A 24,639-nucleotide genomic window follows, 5' to 3' on the forward strand; every position below is an offset into this window, starting at 1 on the left:
GAACAGTCAACAAACCAATAGTTGAAAAAAATTGTACTGTAGGTGTTAGAAACCGTTATCTGACACTTCGTCACACCACATAAGAGAAACAACTGTATTGCCGTCACACAAAGTTACATAACATTTAAGAACTTCATATCACTCATCATAGGTACGACATAATAACAGAACAGAGTGATTCTCGCCTGTGCGAGCGTCAGCTGAAAGAAGTGTTACCGCTTCCGGTTCAGTTCAAGTGCCAAAACACAATCAATAAAGGAACGGAGGTAATATTTACGGACATCCCCGTTATGCAGCTCCAACCATGGGCGCACTTTACTACCAATTATAATGTCATAAAATTTATACGAAGTCAAATATAGTACACCTGACGTCTTAATCACCACTTCAGCATAATCGAACTCCTGTTCACACATTTCGCATAACTTAATATGCCGTAGAAACTCAAATAATAAAGTGTACAGCCGAACATCCACTGGGCAGACACAGCAACTAAAGACTCGGACGATTAGTAATAGTGTTCCCTTACGGCCGGACAAGGTGGACGGATAGTATGGGCAGTAGACGGTAGATAGATAATGGACAAGATAGTATATAACACACTTCGTAGAGAACAGTTGGATGAGACTTTGTATATCTATATATCAGCTAGACAAATATTGGACGAATGGACGATAAATACGTATGTTCTTATGGACAGACAGTTAACTAACAGATAGCGATTGGACTCGACATAGCTTGGAATGTCCACAACTTTGGAACGTGAAAACACTACTGAGAACAGCATCTGTATCTTGGCAACCTTACTACTATAAACATCTAAACCAATATACCAAGAAACACGGATAAATACTGTCAATATATATATTTATTATACTCAAATTTACTCAACTGGAGCTCTAATAGAAAATATTCATGTGCACTTATAATACAATTAACCCAATACTTAATGAACTTCACGACAGAGAGAGAGAGAGAGAGAGAGAGAGAGATTTACGCTACTTACGACTTACATAATGAGAGAGCTGGCTAAGACTATTCGGGGCCGCGCACAGGCTAGGCCCCTATGGGAGGAGGTTTCCCCCATAGGAACTCTTTACCCAGACATCGTGTCGTGTATAAGATATACCTGTAAACCATACATTTTAGTACTCGCAAGTATTAATTTGTACTTCTGAAGAACACCAGTGCTTTAATTTCGTTATCTCAACTCTAATAAACAACTGCAGATTTTATTTTAACTCGGATAAACCACTGTAGCGAATACAAAGAAGGAATAGTTTCATTCAGTAGGTTCGTGTCCCAGAATAATTTAACCGAACTAAATATATATCCGTTGACGTTTTGTAGTTCTGGTTTTACTACTAAAGTTTCAATAAAACAAGGTTAAGTTCACTTTACTTCAATGCTCCCATGCAAAGCAGTCGTTGTAGAAAGACTTAAAGTTAGTCACATTACCTGAAGTGCTGCTACAAGAAGAAATAATTAATTTTTCCGGCATTGTTCAGCTTACACAAGAATCACCATGTGCGTGATCAACGTCCACGTTCTATATGTTAGAATTATCCCCCTTCCATCCAGAACTTAGGGAGGATAACATTCTCTCTATAATTTCACTACTTGGAGCGTATTATTATGTAGAGTAAAACGATAAACTCACTCTCAGTCCATCACAAAATACAATTTCTTCTAACAGAAGAAAGAAAATTACGACGCCAATCTTGTTCGTCTTGAGGTGAAGTACACAGTATATATAAAGACAGTCATTTCACCGCTTCGCTTCTCTCTCATTCTCTCTGTTGAAAATTTCGGTGAAATTTTTATTACAGCTTTATTAAACAAAATAAAGATAATTCGCATAGAATATAGACATTCATGATCAAAATATATAGTAAGAAAGAATACTACAACTTTATTTCGCACTATAAATCAACGTTATAAACTGGCCTCATTCCGTAACGCTCCTATGCCTGTCTATTCTCCTACTATGGACGACTCAATAGAAGAAGAAGAAGAACATTAATAACAAACTCAAGAGCAGTTTACTAAGAGAACCAACGTCTAAACACAACAAAATCTGCATTTCAACGCAATGTTTGCAAAAGAATAATAAACATAAGGATACTTTAAATTGCCCTATTATTAAATTACATTATGAGTAATATGATTCGAAATTCACATTGAGCCTATTAACTTGTCTGTAACAAACAAGGTATGTTACACTCTGAAAGAAAAGAATTGGATTCTCCACCACGACAATGCACTAGCACATTGTGCGTTCTCGATCCAGGAATTTTTGGGCAAATTCAACATTATTGTGCTTCCGCAAGCCCCATATTCCCCAGATTTGGCCCCGGTCGACTTCTACCTCTGTCCTAAACTAAAATTGTCATTGAAAGGGAAGAGATTTGACTCAATTGAGGACATTCAAGCATATACGGAGAGAATGCTTTAAAGCATCACAGAAAATAATTTTCAGGAATGCTTAAAGGAGTAGAAACACTGTTGGAATCGATATGTTCATTCAGCAGGGGACTACTTTGAAGGAAATCTATACGAGGGCCGTTCGAGGGCTGTAAGTACTGTCATTTTTAAATTACAAGCCCAGTCTTAAAACTTTCCAATCACACCTCGTAGTGCAGGAAGTACTGAGGAATCACATCCATATATATCTTGGGGACTTACATTAAAATGTGGAACGCTTCCAAGAGTAAGGTTTACATAATACTGAGGCTTCCATCAGTTCTACCTTATTTCTTCAGTTGGAGATGTCACCTGCATAAATAAACTTTCTGAACATTGTCATTTTACTAAACTGTAGACTTTACTATTAAATTTTCCCAAATTTTGGTCCCAATATTATTGAACTGAGCATTTATTATACAACTAGTAGAACAATATAATATTTTCTGTCTCGCACAATATAATATCCTGGTAGAGATTTCAGCTTATTGTGATTGGAGAGTCTATTGTTTAGAGATTAAAAGGAAAGAATAAAGGAAACAAAAGTAGGAAAAAAATGTGGTAGGAAACTTCGAAATATGCATTCTTCAATATTGAATATTCTTTTATGTGATCAACTGTCCACCATATGTCAACGCTTACGATTGCTAAAAAGCATTGAGGAGAAGCAACAAGTAGATGGTATGTAATTGTGAGGGTTGTGCGAGAACATCCAAGCCTCATGTTCAATCACTCTCCTCCCTCTGGAGGGGGTAAGTCGTTTTGACGGGCGCCTGAAAAGAATATTTGAAACTGTCGCCGATGATGCAACATCTACCATCTCCGATTCTCTGTCAGAACAGAATCAAATATATTTATTTGCTATATATAACAACTGGTTTAACTCTCATTCAGCAAGTAAACAGTTTTCTCACTGCACTGTAATTCCTTCGATCCGGAACTCGATTAAATAAATGCAGGCTGGGAAAAGTACTGAAAATAAACCAATAAATAGAATAAAATATAATGTGTAATTGTAAACTTGTGTCGATCATGCATTATGCTAGTAGAGCATTCCTTTGTATTAATATGTGTAAATTTCAATATTGAATTAAGGCGGATCCTTTCCGTGGCTATATACTTAAAGTGGTAGTATGAAGATCCTGGTTCGATTATTGGTGGCAGCTCAAAAATGAAATATTTCAGTTTAACGTTCCATGATTATGCTGTTTTAGGCCAAGGGAGACGATGGAAGAATTAGTTGAATAAGAAAGTGGAGGAAATCCGAGAAAACCCACGGACACAATTTGGCCACGTCGAACTCACTTAGCTAAGAATTGAACACAGGACCCAACGCAGCATGCCCACCTGTAACTTCAAATCAATCAACCAAACAATGAACTAAGTCATTTCCGCATCCTCTGTAAATGGAAACGATTTTGATGTACTTCCCGGAAGGCTGAAAAAAATAAAGTTTTATAGCATCCAGCGCCATATCCATGATCATACATTGAGAGAAAGATCACACATAACATTCTGGAATGTACACTAAATAAAACCCCAGCCTGAGTCAGTTTAAAGTTGTCATATAGAAATTTTGAAAATATTTTTCTCGCTTTGGTCATAAAATTTTAAAACATGGCATGTACTAACGTGTCTTCGCTGGGTTGAAATAAGAAAAATTACTAATATCATATTCTGTCAGTCAGTCCCTTTTTACTATTACTGAAGCGCTCTCTAATAGAGGTCATTTTCGATCATTTGTATCTGTCTGTCTATCTATCTATCTATCTATCTATCTATCTATCTATCTATCTATCTATCTATCTATCTATATATATATATATATATATATATATATATATATATATATATATATATATATATATACCCCTTCTGCATGCTGTGGAACTGAATTTGGATTGAAAGTATCACTTTTCATTTCAGTAACCCCGAAAACTATAGATTCGACACTAATATCGGTAATTTTCGATCATATTTTACATCTCCCCTTCTCCCTCCCCAAACTTGCATTGTCAATGTAAAATTATAGAAACCATCTCAGACCTGAACCTCACCCATGTTAAAAACCTGATCGAGATTGGTCGAGTGGTTCAAAAGTTAAGTCACGAACATAGTCACTTCTATTTTTATTTATGTAGAAGATAAATTACATGCCACACATGTAAAAAAATTATCTTATATAATCAATAGTAGGCGTATGACGAGAAAAGCGTTCTATTGTTTGAAACAAAGAAGTGGGGTCAGGTTACTGTTTACAATAAGCCTATTGTTGACAGAAATATTGTTTGACATTGAGTATACACACGTGTTCGTTTTCAAATTTGTAAGAACAGCTCGGCGTACTTTGTTCTTTGTTGACAGGAATATTGCTTAACCTTGAATGGTCAGGTACGCATATGTTTTATTCTTTTCTTATATTTTCCCGTATTGTATTTAAGTAAGTCTTTTGTTTGATTGTTTAGAACATTTTCAGGTGTTGACAGGTATGGCCTTTGAACTTGAAGGTCATAACTTAGGAGAAAATTGTTTAGGGAGCGCAGGGGTCACGGCAACATGTGAACAATTCTAGGAAATTTTTCTATAGTTGACAGGAATATTGTTTTAACGATCACGTGAGTGAATACGTAAGTGTGTAAGTAAGAGTGTACGTTTGATTAGGATCTTGGCTAGAAGATCAAAACGTCACGTGTAAATGTGTTTTTATATTAAATAAGTGCAGTCTTGTTCAGTAGTGTGTTTATTTTTTTATAATAGTAAATAAATAATGTTTTACTAAAATGTTACGTCCCATAAATAAGTCTGAAGCATTAAACTGCATGTTATATCTTCGTTTAACTACAGAGAGTGCGAGAGATACTTTGTTGGTAATGACAACGAATTCTAACGTTAAAAATGCAAAGAAGGTTACAAAGTTTAGTTCCTTCTCTTCGTTGTACATTGAATTCAATGACATACATATGTTGTGTACTTTGAATAATAAAAGATAAGATTACAGAGTATATATATGTGTGTGTATTGATGTTTCGTATTTCAATTTTGTTCCCAGCCGTCCTGCGATAAAACGTCCAAGAGTCATGTGAAACAGATGCTAAAGACGAAATGGAAAGAATCATCACTGTCTATATGTTAAAAATAATAATATGAATGAATATATGTGTGTTTTAGCCATTGATAATATCATGATAACTTTAAAATAAAAGTGTCCATATGTCTGTCTGTGTGTTGTATGTGGTCGGGGACAAGTCGAAAGAATTGAAAATGAATCATAATTTGAGCATGGTTTTAGATCAAGACGAAGCGTTTAGGCGGGAAAATACGAATACACGTTACTTTCAAAGTTAACCCCCCATCTGACGAGCTAAGGAACACGCCTAATTGGGGTGCGTTATCGAGACATGTAAAAATAATTCAAAATTATCGATATTAGTGTCAAATCCAGTTTTCGGGGGCGCTGTGTTCAGTGATGAAACTCAGAACTCATTAATATATCATCTAATGGGGGTCGGAGTGGGGATCCCTAGGGGTAATATAAAGACAGGTAAAAATAATTCAAAATTAGTGTCAAATACATAGTTTTCGCGGCCGCTGTAATCAGTGATAAAACTTCGAGCACATTAGCTTATCATGTATGGGGGTTGGAGTAGTCGCTCCCTCGGGGGTTGTGAAGTATCAAGACATGTAAAAATAATTCAAAATGATCAATATTAGTGTCAAATACATAGTTTTCGGGGGTGTTGTGTTCAGTGATGAAACTTCGATCACATTAACACATCATCTACGGGGGGTGGAAGTGGTGGGTCTCCCGGTTTGTGAAGTATCAAGACATGTAAAAATAATTCAAAATGATCGGTATTAGTGTCAAATCCACAGTTTTCGGAAAGACCCAGAAAATAAGACGTTTCTTGTTTTAAATACTTCTTTCGACATTCGTCCTCTGAGTTAAGAGATAGCTTGCATCTGGCTACACTATATGTAGTTCTTAAGATATGAGGAGTACAACAAAATTTCTGATTGAAATATATTGGATCTTGGATGAGGGGTCACAAAATTTTTGAACGGCCCCTAAATCGAATTTTCGTATTTTCTACGGAATAAGAACATCATACTGAGTTAACGGATAGTTTTCGCAATCATTGAGACACCATGCCACCGTAAGAGAGAGAGAGAGAGATGAAATCTTTCAGTTTAACGTCCCACAAATATGCTCCTTACGCTAAGGGAATACATGATTAAGACAAGTAATGGAATACAATGTGGAAAAAGAGTACCCCGAGAAAACTCAAGGTTACGATTTTGTCCACTACAAATTTACACGCTTGGAGATCGAATCAGGGCGATCCTAAACATCAGAGATTAGCACACTTCATCATTCAGACACCGTGCCCCGTAAAGGAGAGATGAAATCTCTCAGTTTAACGTCCCCTTTACGCCAGGGGTCACATACAGTGACGGTTTTCAGTGGGAAAGTCAATAATATTAAGCCCGATCTCTCGTGAGTAAGTTTATGCTGCTGTAACGTCGTATGAGTATGTTGTGCTTAAAGCAAGTGAGAGGAAAAAGGAGTACTCGGTAATACAATGTAGAAAATGACTGATATTACCATTGAATTCACGGTTGCTGAGATCAATGCTGAAACTCCACATGCATCCATTGCATCGACTATAGTAGAAAATAGGGATAGCAAGATTTGTAAAAACGGGTGGTATTAGGGCCAAATACATATTTTTCATGATCACTGAAATCAATATGAACCTCCGAATGAATAAGTATAAAAACCACGTACAGAACGTTTGTTCATCAAAAAACACACAACATAGGGAGGGGGAATAAAATGGAAAACAAGAAGAGTACACAAGAGCTATTAAAGAGATTACAGACTTTATTAAGGACATAGAAGAAGAAGGAGAAGAAGAGTACGTAGTAATAGACTCAAGTCCTAATGGAAATAGAAGAGGAACATCACGAGAAGAAGGAAGAAAGAGAAAAAGATGATGAAAATAAGAAAGGAATACACAAGGAAGAAGAAAGATTACCATCAGATGCAATAGTCGAAGAAAGAGAGACAGTTAAAGAAATTCAAACAGCAACACAAGAAGAAGAGATGATGAACATTTCTGAAGAAGTAGAAGAAGAAGAGAGAGATGCATTTAAATAAATTCAAATAGCAGAAGAAGAAGAGGAAAAGAAGAAGAGATGAGAATCAAAGCTGTAAAAGATGAAGAAAAAAGAATTATTAGAAATATTAGAAAATAGAGGTAATAGAATGATAAAACGAGAGGAGGATAAGGAAGCATCCGTCTGTATTGAAAAAAAATTAAAAAATGTTACAAGAAGGAGCAGAAGATGTCGAAGAAAGGACAAATGAAGAAGAGTTGTTAAATCTTACGTTTTTGCAGATAATAGGAGAGGCTTACAATGAGGAACTGAAGAATGCAGAAGAAGAGTTTTACGAAAGTGAGCTACAAAATTGGCTTAACAATCAATGTCCCAATCGTGGAAAAGAAGAGGAAGAAGAAAAATATATCCATCTTTTATGGAAATATTAGCAGATGCTAATACTGAACATGAAATAGAAGTTGATTTAGATGAAATAGAAAAGAGAATGGATGAATTGTTATCTAAATTTCAAGCAAAACAAAACACAAATGTACAAGAGGGGTTTGTAAATAATAATCGCCATCATGATAATAGATTTCATATAATAGAAGACCGTAGAAGACAGTACAGAAGATACAATATGGAGGGTACATTGCTAAGAATCCTTTTAGGCACCATGCGTGCAGATGAAAATCCTTTTACGGCAATTGAAACAAGTTTACGGGCTATAATAGATTATTTGTTACGTAATGTGGACCAACATGATTACGTAGGAATAACAATCACAAATGAAAGAGGACATCGACCTTTTTTGTTATTGTTCAGAGAAGCTAGAAATCTCTCAGCAGAAGTACTATGGACGAGTTATGAGAAAGTACTGCAATGTAATACGGCTTTTCTTATAAACGAGGGTTGCACCGTGAACTTTCAACATGTACGTATGCCAAGAAAACAAGGCTGACGTGTGAGACAGAATCTTATGAATACCAGTGAATATGTAAAGGCAAAATGAGGTATTGTTACAATTAAGAACAAAGGTGCAAGATGTTTAGCACATGCAAACGTTGTTGCCATAGGAATAAAAAAAACACAAGGGGAGAAATCAAACAGAATACGGAAGATATGTAAAATAATATAAATATTTCATACAGCAAGAAGCAGGAGATTTATGTGAAGTTCCCGATGTAGATGTAAGTCATGGGGGTGGAATTCCAGAAATTCGTAAATTTCAAGAACATTTAAAGAATTATAAAATCACAGTATATATTGGCTTTTCAGGAAGTGATGTCATGTTTGAAGCACCAAGTGATAACGAGAGAACATCTTTAAATTTACTTTACATAGATAATCATTAAAACGTCATTTAAAGCTTAACATCATATTTTAGCTGTAGTTATTATTGCGAAAGTTGTCATAAGAAATATGAAAAACATGAACGTTTGAAACATTCTACAGTTATATGTTGCCGAGGTCATCAGAAGTCACCATGTGATTTTAAAGAAGGTCGTCTTACATGCAAGATTATAATCGAGAATTTTATGGTCATGTTATGTATATCACAAAACAGCTCCTTATCAGAATGGAAAGCCTTTATGTTCAAATGTGAAATGTTGTCAACAGTGTTTCAAAATTTATGTAGTGTAAGAAAAATGATCTTACGTATGTGAAGAAACGTATTGCAACATATGCTACCTAATCAGAATTGAAAGTGAATGAAAGATCAAAAAAGACAATCAAAAGATTATTATGGAGAAGAAAGCTATGATTGTATTTTATGATATTGAATGTACACAAGATACTAAAATAGAAGATGAGGACGCAAACATATATTAACATGTACCTAATGTCTTGGTTAGTCAGAATGCATGTTACCATTGTTATGAAGATAGTAACATGAAAAATGATTGTATCGTTTGTGGAAAACGAGAAAAATTTTGATGGAGAAAATGTAATAGAAGACTTCTTAACACATTTACAAAAACGACGTCCAAATATTAACACAATAAAATGCATTGCACACAACTCGAAAGACTATGATGCACATTTCATCATTAAGACCCTGATTTAGAAGATGAATTTTACCCCAAAGGTGATCATCAATGGGGCGAAAATTCTGTCTCTTCAAGTAGATACGTAAAATTAATTGATTCACTGTTTTCTACCTATGCTTTTAAGTAAATTAAGTGGTGTATTTGGTCTTCAATCCTGCAAAGGGTATTTTCCACACTTTTTCAATCGACGTGAGAACGAAACATATGAAGGTACACCTCTTGACATTAGGTATTATGGTGTAGATACCATGAAAAAAGACGAAAGACAAGTTTCTGCAGTGGTATACTGAACATCGAAATGACACTTTGAAAATGAAAGAACTCATCAAGTATTGTGTACAGGATGTTGAAGTTCCACGCCAAGCATGTATTTTTTATGAATACATTTGAGTCAGAAACGAATGTAAATCCCTTACTTGAATGTATTACAATCGCTAGTGCATGTAACTTGGTGTATCGAAGAAATTTCTTAAAGGAAAATACTATTGGTATCATACCAAACAAAGGGTATCGATGGAGATAAGTACAATCAATTGAAGCTGTACAGTGGTTGGCTTGGGAAAAAACAAGAAACTTTCAAATTACCAATGCTGCACTTAGTAAGGAAAAAGCAATTGCAGCAATGAAAATAGATGGTGAATGGACAGACCCCGATACAGGAAGAATGCATGTATGAAGGATGTTTTACCCATTTCTGTATTTTTGCTACCCTAACGACAGAGATAAACCCATATATAACAATGCTACCGACATCATGAAATTTCAATATGAAGCAACAAAGAAGATTAAAAAATTAAAAGATTTTGACTGTTAAGTGCACGAAAGCAAAAAACAGAAGCTAGTGGATGGCCATCATGGTGTGAAATAGATGCGCCAAAGGAGAAGTACACACAGAGTTTTATGAAAAAGAAGAAATACGTCTAGATGTAAAAATTAAACAGAATCCACCACTTAGGAGTTTAGCTAAATTAATGTTAAATTCATTTTGGGGAAAATTTGATCAACGTGAGAACATGGGTCATGTAACCATTACTAACGATTCCAAGGAATTATATGATAAATTAGCATCCCATGATGTAGACGTACATAAAATATTTCCAGTAAATGATGACATGTATGTATATTGGCAATACACAGACGAAGTTTCTGTTTCATTATCAACAGTAAACAATGTCATAGCCGCATACACAACAGCACAAACGAGTTTGGAATTGTACATGTATTTAGAACAACTACAAAAAGAACATTATATTTTGATATTGATTAAATAATTTATACTCAAAAACCTTGTGAAAGCACAATTCCAACTGGTGACTTTTTAGGTGATTGAACAAAAGCAATTACTCTAAATGGTAAAGAGGCATATATCTTAGATAAGGTATCGGCTTGACCGAATAATTATGTTACGTATTTTTAATCCAAATACGAAAGAGTATTAAGTATGCAAAATAAGAGGCTTTTCATTAAATTATGAATATTCTAAACACCTAAATTTGATTTAATGAAGAAAATGATGCCAGATAATGAAGAGGAGGGAGAAGAAGAAAAAGAATCTCGACTTTCCGAAGTCAAAATTACAAATGAGAAAAAATTGCCGCAGGAAAGTTTATACAAGAGTGAATCAAAAAGTAAGGTGAATTGTTGATTTACAGAAAAGCGTACAGAGAAACGTCGATGAAGCTCTACTATGTTTGAAGTATGGTATCACACTATTATTCGAAGGAGGAACCGTAGTTGTCTAAGCATTTATTCCAACGGCACCAAATCATCCATGCCCTGTTCAAAGAAATGTGGTTTCAAATTTCCTAACCAGGTACGTGTAGCCTGTTGTGCCTCTGTCAATATCTGGAAACGCTGCCCACAAAGATGTTGCTTCAGGGGGCCGAACAAATGGTAATCCGACGGGTCTAAATCAGGGCTATACGGAGGGTGATCGAGAATTTCCTACTTGAACCCGCGGAGGTGTGTACGGGTCCGTCCGGCTGTATGTGGACGTGCGTTATCATGCAGTAACAACACGCCCTCTCGGAGTGCCCCCCGTCGTTTCTGCCGTATGGCTGCTTTCAGCCTGTCCAGGGTTTGGCAGTAGGTGTCTGCATTAATGATCGTACCCTTTTCCAGAAATTCAACATGAATAACACCGAGACGGTCCCAAAACACAGTAGCCATTGTTTTCTGGGCAGATGCTATTGTCTTGCATTTCTTGGCCTGTGGTGACGATGGATGTTTCCATGTCATGCTCTGACGTTTGGATTCAGGTGTCCATAGAGGTATCGGAGTTTCATCGCCCGTTATGATGCGATGAAGGAATGAATTTCCTTCGTCGGCTTAACGTGTGAGGTGGCTCAGGGAAATGCCCATTCGCTGGTTTTTGTGTCCGTTACTCAGAAGCTTGGGTACCCAGCGCACACACACTTTTGTGAAGCCCAGTTGGTCATGGCGATACCGCTTACGGAACCATAAGATATTGAATTCATTGGCAATGTCCTGCAAACGCACTCTTCTGTCTTCACGAATCATGGCATCGACGACAGCCACATTCGTGTCGGTGATGGACGTTGATGGTCTGCCACTTTTGCCATCATTTGTGACAGTACTCCTACCACTTGCAAATGCGTTACACCACACGTGCACTTGTTTCAGCGACATAACACTATATCCGTAGACCTGCACCAATTCTCGATGAATATCACATGGTTTTATTCCCTTGGCCCAGAAAAAACGAATGACACCGCGCACTTCCTCCTTGGTGTAATGTTTCAGTCGTTGCGCCATCTTTGAGTTGCTCTCAGCACCAGACGGGTGGACATAGAATGTTGTACAAGCCGTCACACTTCTATTACCAGACTACCTGTAACATGGAAAAGAATTAATTAGCTACACACAATACTATGGGTTTGACAGGCAATTTCACCTTACTTTTTGATTTATCCTTGTACTATCATCAGCATGCCCGAAACAAGTCTATTAGGTGAATTACATAAAACGGCGTAGAATTCCAAATTCATATGATACACTTCCGTATGGATGCAATCCTTCCAACAAAAGAAGATAAATGTAATATGGTCCTTTATAAATATACGGATGAAGAAAGAATGATCATACACTTTAACATGGATACGACGTGGATACATCCCTTTTCATGTATTCTTGCAGACTAAGTGGATTTGGAGAAACATCCTGTGTAATACGATTACTGTATAATTTATCACGATTGGTTAATACATCGTTTCGTCATATTTATTGGTTCAATTCAGAGTGGCAAAATGCATACAGAGAAAGTTCAAAGAAAGTACAATTTATTGAAAGATTATCTCGAACAAAAGACTTTTTACCTGAAACTGGATTTCGTTTTATTATTATTGATGATCATATTGTGAAGTGAACCGCAATATAGTTGATTTTTTTTACAAAAGGTTCTCATGATAGAAATGTGAGTGAACTATTTATTACACAAAACATATTTCATCAGGGAAAAGGAAGCAGAGATATGAACTTGAATTGTTCTTATCTCATATTATTTAAACATCCAAGAGATAAATCACAAATGGAACATATTAGTTATCAGCTAATTTCTGATAATCCAAAATTTCTTCAAGAAAGTTTCAACGACACAAAAAAGGTACCATATGGATATTTATTTATTGATTTAAAACAGGATGCTCCAGATGAATTTTGTTTTCAAACAAATATCTTTCCTGATTATATTTATCATTACGTTTATGTTCCAACGAAAGAGAAGAAGGTGTGTTTATAATGCTACTTTTATACTGTGTTTATTCATTCTGTTCATATGTTTCCAAGAGTAAAACACGGGGATCTTCGTACGCTGAGCAAAGCAAATCCTAAAATACGTAAAGCTATAGTGGCAAACGCAGACTCTTCAGTGTTTCGTAGTATTTGCGAATTTTATAATGTAATAAAAGGGAATGTACCTCTTATAAACACACAAAAGCAAGACTAAAGCGGTACAAGAGGAGACTTCGATATCTTGTGAACAAAGGAAACTCCATCGAAAAGAAGAAGCACTTATTGGTGCAAGAGGATGGATTCGTACCGGGATTATTAGCTCCTATTTTAAGTGGTGCATTATCAAGCTTACTATTCCGTTAGTGCAATGGAAGACTCAAAGAAAATGATTTTAGTTCCACCTGAAGTTCTTAATCGTATAGACATTATCATCATCATCATCATCATCAGCCCTGGAGAAACGTGAATCTAGTTTGGATCAAAAAATGCAACAGATTTTACATTTATCCTCTCTTAGTGATGAAGAAAATGTAATCAATATAACAATGTTCAAAAATATTTACATTTAATACCAAAACGAGAAGAACCTGTGGCATTTTCGATTACGTCAACTAAATCAGAGAAGCCTGAAGTAGAAGAAGATTTGTTATTGTTATCTATAGCCAAAATGTTCGGTAAAAGCTGTATTACTACTGCATAGAATGATAATATCGCTTGGGATAATAAAGGAACTGTTTATATCAAATGTGATTTGAAGGATCTCACATTGTAGATTTAGTTTGTGATGTGTCGCGACCACGGAAACACACAAATCCACCTGAATGGGAGAAATTTTGTAATTATTTATCTTCTAATAACACCTGAAGAACTTATTGGAAATCCAAAACGTTTCTCATATATTTTACGACGAACTAAACATCACGAGTAGCATCATTGTCAAGGGAAAAAGTACCTCCGAAATCGTTTGTTGAAGACGAAGAAAAAGAAAAAGAAAAGGAAAAAGTAGTATCTCCTATAAGGAAAAGGGAACCTTCATGTAAACGTCCAGTATTGTCAAGATGGAAACTATACACAAACAGTTAAGCAAAATTTACTACAACCCTTCTCATCCTACTTCGTTTTCAACTGCTAAAGAATTGTGGATAGCTACAAAGAAGAAAATTCCCATACACTGTATAAGAGAATGGTTACTGAAGCAAACAACATATACGTTACACAAACCAGTACGTCGTCGTTTTAAAAGAGATTTCTATGTAGTGAATAACATTGATGATGAGTGGGAAAGTGATATTAATGATCTTCAGTCTCTTCATAAATTTAATGACGGATATCGTTATATTCTTACAGTGATGGATGTATTAAGTCGATATGCCTGGACTCTGCCATTAAAATCTAAAAGTACAAATAATGTCTTAAAAGCATTAAAAATTGTTTTCAAAGACAGAAAACCAATTATATTTCGAACAGATAAAATTAATTAAGGTTACTAATAAAACAATACGGAAGTACTTATAGGAAAACAAAATAAAACAAATTACTAGTAAGAATTTTGATATAAAGGCTAGTATTGTAGAGCGTCTTAACAGAACTGTAAAAGAAAAATTGCGAAAGTATTTCACAAAGTATCAAACGTATAATTATGTTAATGTATTACCTCTTCTTCTGAAATCATACAATGAAGTTTATCATTCAAGCATTAAGATGGCACCTGCAAATGTTTCTTAAAATAACTTATTACAAGTATGGCATAATCAGTATGATAATAAAATAAAGAAGAAGAATCCAGATTTCTGAAAACATCTTAAGATTGGTGATACAGTAAGAATTAGTAAAACTAAATGTACATTTGATAAAGGATGCATGCAAACTGGACTTTAAAAATATTTAAAGTGAAGATAATACCTAGAGATCCACCTGTTTATGAAATAGAAGATTTAAACAAGGAACCACTTGATGGATTATTTTATAGAGAGGAATTACAACCTATGACGTTATCAAAAACATTTTTCATAGAAAATCATACACAGTAGAAGAAAAGGTAGCAGAAAAGAATATCTTGTTCATTGGAAAGGATATCCTTCTTCTTTCGATTCCTGGATACCTGCATCACCCGTAAAGAAAATCAAGAAGTACAATGGAACCTGGTGGAGATTTTTACGTTACGCTTCCCAGTAATAGTTCTATGCCATATTTTCCTGACAACGCGTTAACATTGTACACTACTAACCTTTACCAAAGAAGGAATTCCCTGAAAAGTGGGAAGTGGCTATTGATGAGATTCATTATCCCCATTTAATTTTAAATATTAATGAACAAAATATAATTTTTTTACAAACCTGCAAAAAGTGATTAATGGAAATGTGTAACTATTCCTGTACGTTATTACACTGACATTTCAGAATTGATAAAGATACGCACAACAGATTCACAAATTTACATATTTCCGACATTCGTCACAGTAATAACTGTTTTATGCGACGTCTTCATAAAGACATAGATGTGGACTTTGCACTTTCACCAAGTATTAGTGCGATGTTGGGGTTTGATCCGAACGTTGATTTAAAGGATATGCAACAAAGCCAAAGAGTTCCAAATTTAAATTTAGGACTTCCATCTACAATATACGTATAATGTGATACAATTCAATCCGTATTTGTTGGAGATACAGTAGCACCATTATTACGTATCATAAATATGAATCCTGTGCTATAGAAATGAAAGTAGTGCTATAGAAATGTTTAATCCTCCACAATATGTACCTATAGAAAAGATGTATTTTGAACACATCAAGATAGATATGAGAGATAGTACAGGCTCTCCACTGGCATTCACTTTCGGAACTGTTTTTTGTTAAACTGCATTTGACCAGAGCGCCATTATCAACAATTATGAATAATCCATATTTACAATACTATCAAAAATAAGCTCTTTCTGGAACTGGAAACGTTTATATTGGATCACCTTATGGTATTGGAAGTTCCTTGCAGGATTATTTCGTTCTGTCATGCCATTAGTAAAACAAAGAGCTAAAAGAACAGGAAAGAAATTATTAAAATCTGGAGCAAACTTTATTAATGATGTCATCATCGATAAACAACCTATTAACGAATCCTTTCATCAACGATTTGGTGAAGCGAGGTCCATCTTGCAAGAAAAAGCTAATAATAAACTGAAATCTATGCTAGGATCTGGATATCAGCGAAGGAAAAGAAGAATTACACATCACTTCATATTTAACCCTTCATCATTACATATCATCAAGCGGAAGAAGAAGAAGAAGAAGGGTAAGAGGAAACGTACACAGAAAACACAGAAAAATTAGTCTTATTAGAAGAGGAAATCAGACGATATCTATGACTAAATCTTCATCACAATGACTTTCTTACATCATCAATCCTGTGAGTGTGAAAAAGTGAACTACATTTTTTCTACAAAACCAACACAAACAAGTATATTGGATAATCATTTTGTTACATATAAACCAATCAGTTCACTAGCTGATAATGCACCTATAGAATTTGTCATCCCAGGAACAAGTGATGAATACATAGATCTACCACATACTCTCCTCCTTTACATTGAAGCTCAAATCGTTGAGCCTAACGGTTCAGCATTTGGTGAAAGTAATAAAGGGGTGGCTCCTATTAATGACTTTTTAAATTCTATGTTCAGTGAAGTGGAAGTATATTTAAATAACAACCTGATTTCATTTCCATCTCATAATCATCCATATCAATCATACATCGAAAAACTATTAAATTATTATGAGTCTGCTAAAAATACTCATCTTCAATGTTCATTCTGGTTCAAGATACTGCTGGACATATGGATGCAACATTTAGTGGTAATACAGGATTTTAAACAACGTTATGAATTAACAAAAAACAGTACAAAATTCAACATGCTTGGACATCTTCATCGTGATATTTTTAATCAGGATAAATTTTTAATCTAAGGAGTAGAATTACGCATCAAGTTAATTCCTGCAAATCCAAACTTTTGTCTCATCGCTAGTGATTCATCTGTTGAGGCTAAAGTGAATATTTTAGACGCTGCTTCACATATTAAAAATACTAATATTAGTCCTTCAATAAAACTAGCACATGAAAAGCTTCTACAATCAACAACCGCTAAATATCCTCTCACAAGAATGCAAATGAAGTCATTCTTCATTCCAAAGGATTTTCAATCAAAAATAATCGATAAATTATTTATGGGAGTATTACCAACTACAGTGATGGTGGCGTTTGCTCAAATGATGTCTATAGAGGAACGGTATCTTCAAATCCATTTCATTTCAAACATTTTGACATCAATTTCTTCTCATTATACTTTGATGAAAAACCTGTACCTTCAAAACCTTTACAACCAAACTTTGAAAAAAATCTTTATGTTTCTTCATATCATACCTTATTCTGTGGATCAGGTATTCACTTTTTCAATCATGGCAACAGCATTCCTAGCCTTGATTTTCGTCAAGGATACACTAACTTTCATTTCGACATTACGCAAGATGGAGAAACCAGCGCTGTTGTTGCGGGTTCTTATACATTTTTATAAAGAACCGCTCGGATACAACGTTTAGTGGTGTATTCTCAAAGGGTTTTATAGTAAAAGCAAACATGTGACTTTTTTCAACTAAACGAAAATAACAAAGTTTATTTAAATATTTTTGAGACAAAAAATAATAGATTCTAAACCAATAATCTTTCTTTGGTTTAGACAACAAAATGCAGTTTAAAGTAAGCTTCACTTTCAAACAATTTTGATTATCGGCAAGATAATAATAATAATGGGGACCTGTAAAGTTTATAGAGCATGTTCTCAATTGTAGAAATTGATACCCAAAATAATAAATTAAAGTTCTTCTCCATGCACAGAACAATAAAATCATACATACCAAAACCCAGTTAACTTAACACAAGAGTGAGCCCATAGGTTCATAAGCGTAACTAGTCAAACAGGTTTCAACGAATTTTTCCACCACAAAATTTCTGTTGTTTTTCATTACATAAATTACTTTCAACTTTCATATTTGCTTAAATAACACGCTGCACAAACTTAAATATAACTGAAAGTACAAAACTAATGATTCTTGCTTTATAACATGCTCGTGTGAATATATGACTACTAAGAAAAATAAAGGTAGTAATTACCATACATACTTATTCCTGCTAACTGAAGAGGGAAGGTTCGCTGTACAACCACGAAACCTCGCAGATGGCAGCACTGTCCACTACTTCAGCTAGAGAACAGGGTTGCAAGCTAGTAAACACTTATGACAGTATCACCTGTGGTAAATGCATACGTAAGGTGTTTTTTTTCTCTCTGGAACAAATAAATTTTGTCACACAACAAAAAATCTCGGGAAGTGCACAAACAATTCTTTCGATCATTGCACTGAAAAATTTATTTGTTTGCTTCTCTACTTTCACTAGATCTTCTTCCACTACACTAAATTTGATTCACGGATTGTTCCTAATTGTATTTCAAGAGCCCTTACTACGTAGAAATACAATGATGATTACTGACGAAAGTTCTCAATCCATGTAATCTTAGACGCCATTTGTCAGAAGGCAGTACCACTCCTCCTAACGCTAGTTCTAATGGATCTTCATTTTTGTTTGGCAGATTCCCAGGTTATAAGAATGCTGTGAAATAATTAACAAAACGGTATCATTCTTATATAAACATTTCTACCTACTAATATAACAAAAATAATAGCATGCTGTTGTTTTTACAAATGTCTTATATACAAATGCATTTCTTTTCTCTACTAACACACTACACAACATCTGTACAAAACAAATTTAAGTTACTAATATTGTTGCTGCTGCATTGGCATTTTGAGAATTTCTACGCTCATAATATTTCTTTAGAAAATTAACATGGCGCTTTACTTTTACTTCTAGATACTCTATTAATTTAGCCCAAACTGTATTAGGTGTCGGAAAAGCTGTAATCTCGAACGGGTCTCTGTAAATTTTGTCGAGCTTAGGATTGTATTTCTTATATAGTGAAGCCTTAGTCATATTCTTTATGAGCACTTTTCGACCTATGGCAAAATCAGCAGGAATTCTTTTCCTTTTATAATTTTGTTCTTATCTTTTCCATGACTTACTTATTTTATCTGATATTTCTAACATTTGTTCCTTGTTTCTCTCGTTCTCTAAAATGTTTATATTTAAAAACGATTTACAATCTAATGGACTCGAATGTTTTCTTCCTAAATAAACTTCTGATGGTGAGACACCAAGTTCACTAATTATACTTGAATTTAAAGTAAATTGGATCTTATCTAAAAGTTTAGACCAATTACTTTGATTATTATTAATATAACAACGTAATGTCTGTTTTACAATGGCATTCACTTTTTCTACTAAATTCGAACTAGGGTTATAAGGACTGGTGGTAATATGTTTTATATCTTGACTGTACAAATATGTCTCAAAGGCGTCACTAACGAGATATGAAGCTCTATCTGAAACCAAATTTTTATCCATCCGTAATAACAGAGGATTTTCTCCGGCTTATTTATTATAACTCTAGAATTTAGTTGTTTTAATGGTTCTAAAAATGAATATCTACTAGCACTATTTGTTAGTACCAAATATATTTATATCCTGAACGACTTGGAAGTGGTCCTTGTACATCTATGTAAAATGTATGGTTAGGTATTGTTACTGTTTTTGAACATGTTCCCACCATTTTTGTATTTCTTGGTTTGTTTTTCTGATAAATTTTACAACTCTGTACGTAATCTTTAATTTTTTTGAACATCCCTGACCACGGGGTCTTTTCTACGATGCGCCCTATAGTACATTTTATTGCTTGATGTGATCCTGAACCTAGAAAATCGTGATGACATTGTATGATGGTATTTCTCATTTCTTTAGGCGCTACTGCTCTTAAACAATTATTTATTTTACCTTTAGTATATTTTCACAGAACTATTTTTAATTACATAACCTGGCACAGTGTTACCTTTTTCAATCTCTGTAATAATGCCATTTAACTCTGGATCTTGTCTCTGTAGTTCCTGTAAACATGCATTTAAAGAAGGAAGCTTTCAAAAGTTAATAAAAGATAAGGTTGCTGTTTTACCTTCATATTATAAAATTTCTTCTATTTCTGAAGATGGGGAATGAAAATAAGCTGTATCATACAATCTGCTGATAAAATCTTCTTGGCTATTGACGGAACTTTTCAGATGAACCATATCCAATTGAAATTTACTTATCTTCTCTATAAGAGTGCCATATTTTCTCTGGCTACCGTGACTTTTAAAAGTCCAACTTAAAGCTTTGGAATCATTAAAGATAGGTTCAAATTTCGAAAGGGCCAAAGGTAATGATTTTAATTCCAATTCGAACACGTTTTTACTCCAATCTCTTTCGGAAACTAATTTCGAATAAAAATAAACAGGTCTAAGACTACCTTTCTCGTCGTATTGGCTAAGGATCTCACTAGTTCTTTGTGCTGGCATGTATGTGAATTATGAAGGGAGAATCGAAATCTGGGACTTTCAGAATAATATTGTTTTCTATCTCTTCCTTTCTTTTTTCTAAAATTTGATTTTCTTCCTCACCCCACTTTAATGGTGTTTTCTCAGATCTCAATTTGTGCAATGGACCTGTTAATTCAGAATAATTAGGCAAATATCTAAGATGATAACCTAAAAATCCTCTAAGTTTATGTAATTCTCTTCTATCCTTTGGTGCAGGTAGATTTCTTAACACCCTAACTCTATTCTTATCAATACACATATTCCCTTCACTAAATAACGCACTGCGCAAACGTAAATATAACTGAAAGTACAAAACTAATGATAGTTGCTTTATAACATGCTCGTGTGAATATATGACTACTAAGACAAATGAAGGTAGTCATTATCATACATACCTATTCCTGCTAACTGAAGACGGGAAGTTCGTTGCACAACCACGAAAGCTCGCAGATGGCAGCACTGTCCACTACTTCAGCTAGAGAACAGGGTTGCAAGCTAGTAAACACTTATGACAGTAAATGACACCTGTCGTAAATGCATACGTAAGATGAGATTTTTCTTTCCTGAACAAATACATTTTGTCACAAGACACTGTGCAGCATTGGAATCTCACAGGGCATAGTTGTGTTCATCTGGAAGTTCATTTTAAGAACCTACTATGTCTCATGCATCACATGTGGCGAGTTCCAGTCACTCTTAGAAGTGGATCACCAGAGGAACATTATGGATTTTTAAAGTACGTTATTATTATTTAAATACCACAACATATATGTACATATCTGCCTTTTTATACATGATGTCCTATATACTAGATTTAATACATGCACTTCAAATTCTTTATTTCAAAATCATTACGTTGGCGTATTTGCAGGGAACGAATTGTCAACGCATGTACCACTACCTGTAGCTATCATCCTAAACACAGATCCAGCTTGTAAAATCGGTTCCCATTGGGTACCACTATATATTAATACTGATGGACGTGCTGACTATTTCGATACATTTGGATTTCTTCCATATCAATTGCAACATATTCAATTTCTACGTAGAAATTCACTTTCTTACACATTTAGTAATAAACAAATTAAAAGTGTGGACATTATTCATACCTATTCCTTTGCTTCAAACCTAAAGGAAATTTCTTAACGATTTTCATTATATCTCCTGATCTACTCCTGAAAAAATTATCTTCGATTATTCTATCTATTACTACAGGTAATCATTTCTCCTCTTTTTTTGTATACATATTATCATGTCTTCATTATTTCTTCCTCTTCTTCTCCGTTCGTTTTGTACACTTATTATCGTTTATTTCTTCATTATTATTGTTTCTTTATTTGTTCATGATTATAGATAAAAAATTTAAGTTGTGTTTTTCACTTTTTTCATTTCAGAGAATAAAAGATCGTCAGCGTGTGTATGGGTTGTATAGTATGACTTCTAGGTACGTTTTATCATCATCATCATCATCAAAATAAACATTAGTGTGCACTGTGTGTGTGGAGACGTCATCATCACTATAAAAGAATAATACCATGATGTGTGTCTAAAGGGGGTATGATCATCAACATTGTACAGTATGGCTTCTAGATACAAAATTAGTGTGGCCGGTGTGTTTGTGTGGTCATCGTCATCAATATAAACGAATAGTATTACAGGATGTGTGTAAAGTGACGAACTGTGTTTAAAAAAGATGTACTATACTTACCATTGTTTTTTCTTGTGTAAATATTATCAACATTAATAAATAGTTTGTATTCTTATTTTTCGTCTTTGAAACCAAATGTTTTATGTACTTTCTTTCATTTCCTAATAAACATGTTTTATGATCAATTAAATATATCATAAAACATATTTTGAACCTTTTTAAACTCATTGAATTAAAAAATTTCATACTATGTTTGAAAAAAGAATCTAGAAGTGATTTTTTAATTCAATGATATGATCCTATAACTAAATGATAATAATGAATTCAAATACTTAATCAGTTATTCTTCCGTAAATTAAAACAAGTATGTGAATTCATTATTATTATTATTATTATGATAGGACTTTGTTTTAAAATTTAATATTAATTATTTTAGTTTCTTCAAAATAAAAAAGGCCTATCATACTTAAGACAGACTTCTATAATAATGATCAATTCAAATACGAACCTTTTCTTTATCAAACATTTCAAGTATTTGAATTCATTATTATTATACATAATGCTTATTGTATAGAAGAAAAACACATTTTTTCTAAAAAAAAAAAAACATTTCTTTCACTATATTTTTATTGTTAAATATATTACTACACTGTTTAGTATACATGAAAAAGAAACAAATCAATTTTCTTTTTTTATGAACAGACGTCCACTTCGTTGATACCCTCCACAGATTGAGTATCGGTTTCACCCCACCCACTATCAAATAAACCAGCCATAATTGAATCTATGAGTTTTTGTTTGCAAAATACTTTCATTTCCAATTTTAATCTTTCACTATCAATGTTCACAACACTATTCTTATCAAGAGATACACTTGAAAATCTTATTTTCATTCCATTAATAATACTTTGTTCATCCACACATGTATGAATTCCGGCAAGTTCTCTGCATGTAAGACTGCGATTGTACATGATTGCGAATAATATCTGTACACAAGTCAAAATATCCACGTAGCACAATACTTCCAACTCTAATGTTTTTACAGCATGTTTAATACACGGTAATATTTTCAAGAAATGAAGCCAATCAGTTGAAGTTAATACATAGATTTCGGGAAGCATAAAGTGTTCCTTTCTTCTCTAACATCACTAATTTTCACTGATTAGTTTTTGCACGACCAGTTCGTTTTTCGTCCAAAAGATTTTATAAATGGGATTTCCACTTGAGAGTTTAAATAGTCCGAAACAAACGGAGTCAAATGTACAAGTTTCTCCCACACTGCCAAATTTAACTCACTCTAAACACAAGTCCTTTACCAACACGAATCACTGGCTGAAATGTATCACTATCCAGTCCAATAGAAATTAATTTGGTTTTCATTGAATTAAGTCCGTATTCAACATTTAACAAATACTCTTTGTTAGTAGACATAGTTGATGCACAATCACTCAAAGACATGCTTTACAGTAGCTGATTAACACGGAATAACGGCACTATGCATACAAATGACTGTGCATGCATGAAGGGGAGGACGAAGAGGAAAATACATGTTTCATCTTGTTTATACATGCCATCATACAGTTACGATGATGATATCAATTCAGTAAATGCAAGATCGTGTACGTTACGGTCAGATAAATTAATCTTCATTCCTTTATATGTTAAACATAGAGAGGGTGCAAATGTTGAAACCCAGGTGCAAATGTTGAAACCCAGTTTGTATTTAGTTTGTAAAAGAGCAGTGAATCGTTATTTTAACCTGGAAAATTGTCTGAAAATGCCTTACAATGTTAGAAAAATGGGACCATAATTCGCAAGTGCAAAAACCATATACGTAAAAAAATAAAAAAAAATATTTGGCACATGTACTAGCATATTTCGATTTTTTTAAACTGAGAGTAAAGTGAAAACACCCTAAAATTACCGTAAATCAATGTGCAAACATAATGTTGTTGGATCATAATATGTTTTTAATGATAGTATGCTTTTAATCTGTAGATGAACAAAGACAACAAAAGATTTTAAATGATTACAAAGTTAAAAGGCTGAAAGTTACAAAGTAAGCAAATCTCGATTCAAGGTTTTGTTGTAAACAGACGAAGATGTTATGTAGGCAAGTC

The 24,639-nt window shown here is 34.1% G+C and overlaps 1 protein-coding gene across 1 annotated transcript; it reads right to left on the minus strand.

Annotated features, from left to right (window-relative positions):
* Nucleotides 1-11,942: 11,942 nt before the first annotated feature.
* LOC145670667 (protein GVQW3-like) lies at nucleotides 11,943-12,389 on the minus strand. The gene has a single exon (XM_081739459.1). It carries the CDS (start codon nucleotides 12,387-12,389, stop codon nucleotides 11,943-11,945), a length of 447 nt encoding a protein of 148 aa, XP_081595585.1.
* Nucleotides 12,390-24,639: the final 12,250 nt, after the last annotated feature.

Source organism: Thermobia domestica, chromosome 14, assembly GCF_964235325.1.
Source record: "Thermobia domestica chromosome 14, izTheDome1.hap1.1, whole genome shotgun sequence".
NCBI classification, from domain to species: domain Eukaryota; kingdom Metazoa; phylum Arthropoda; class Insecta; order Zygentoma; family Lepismatidae; genus Thermobia; species Thermobia domestica.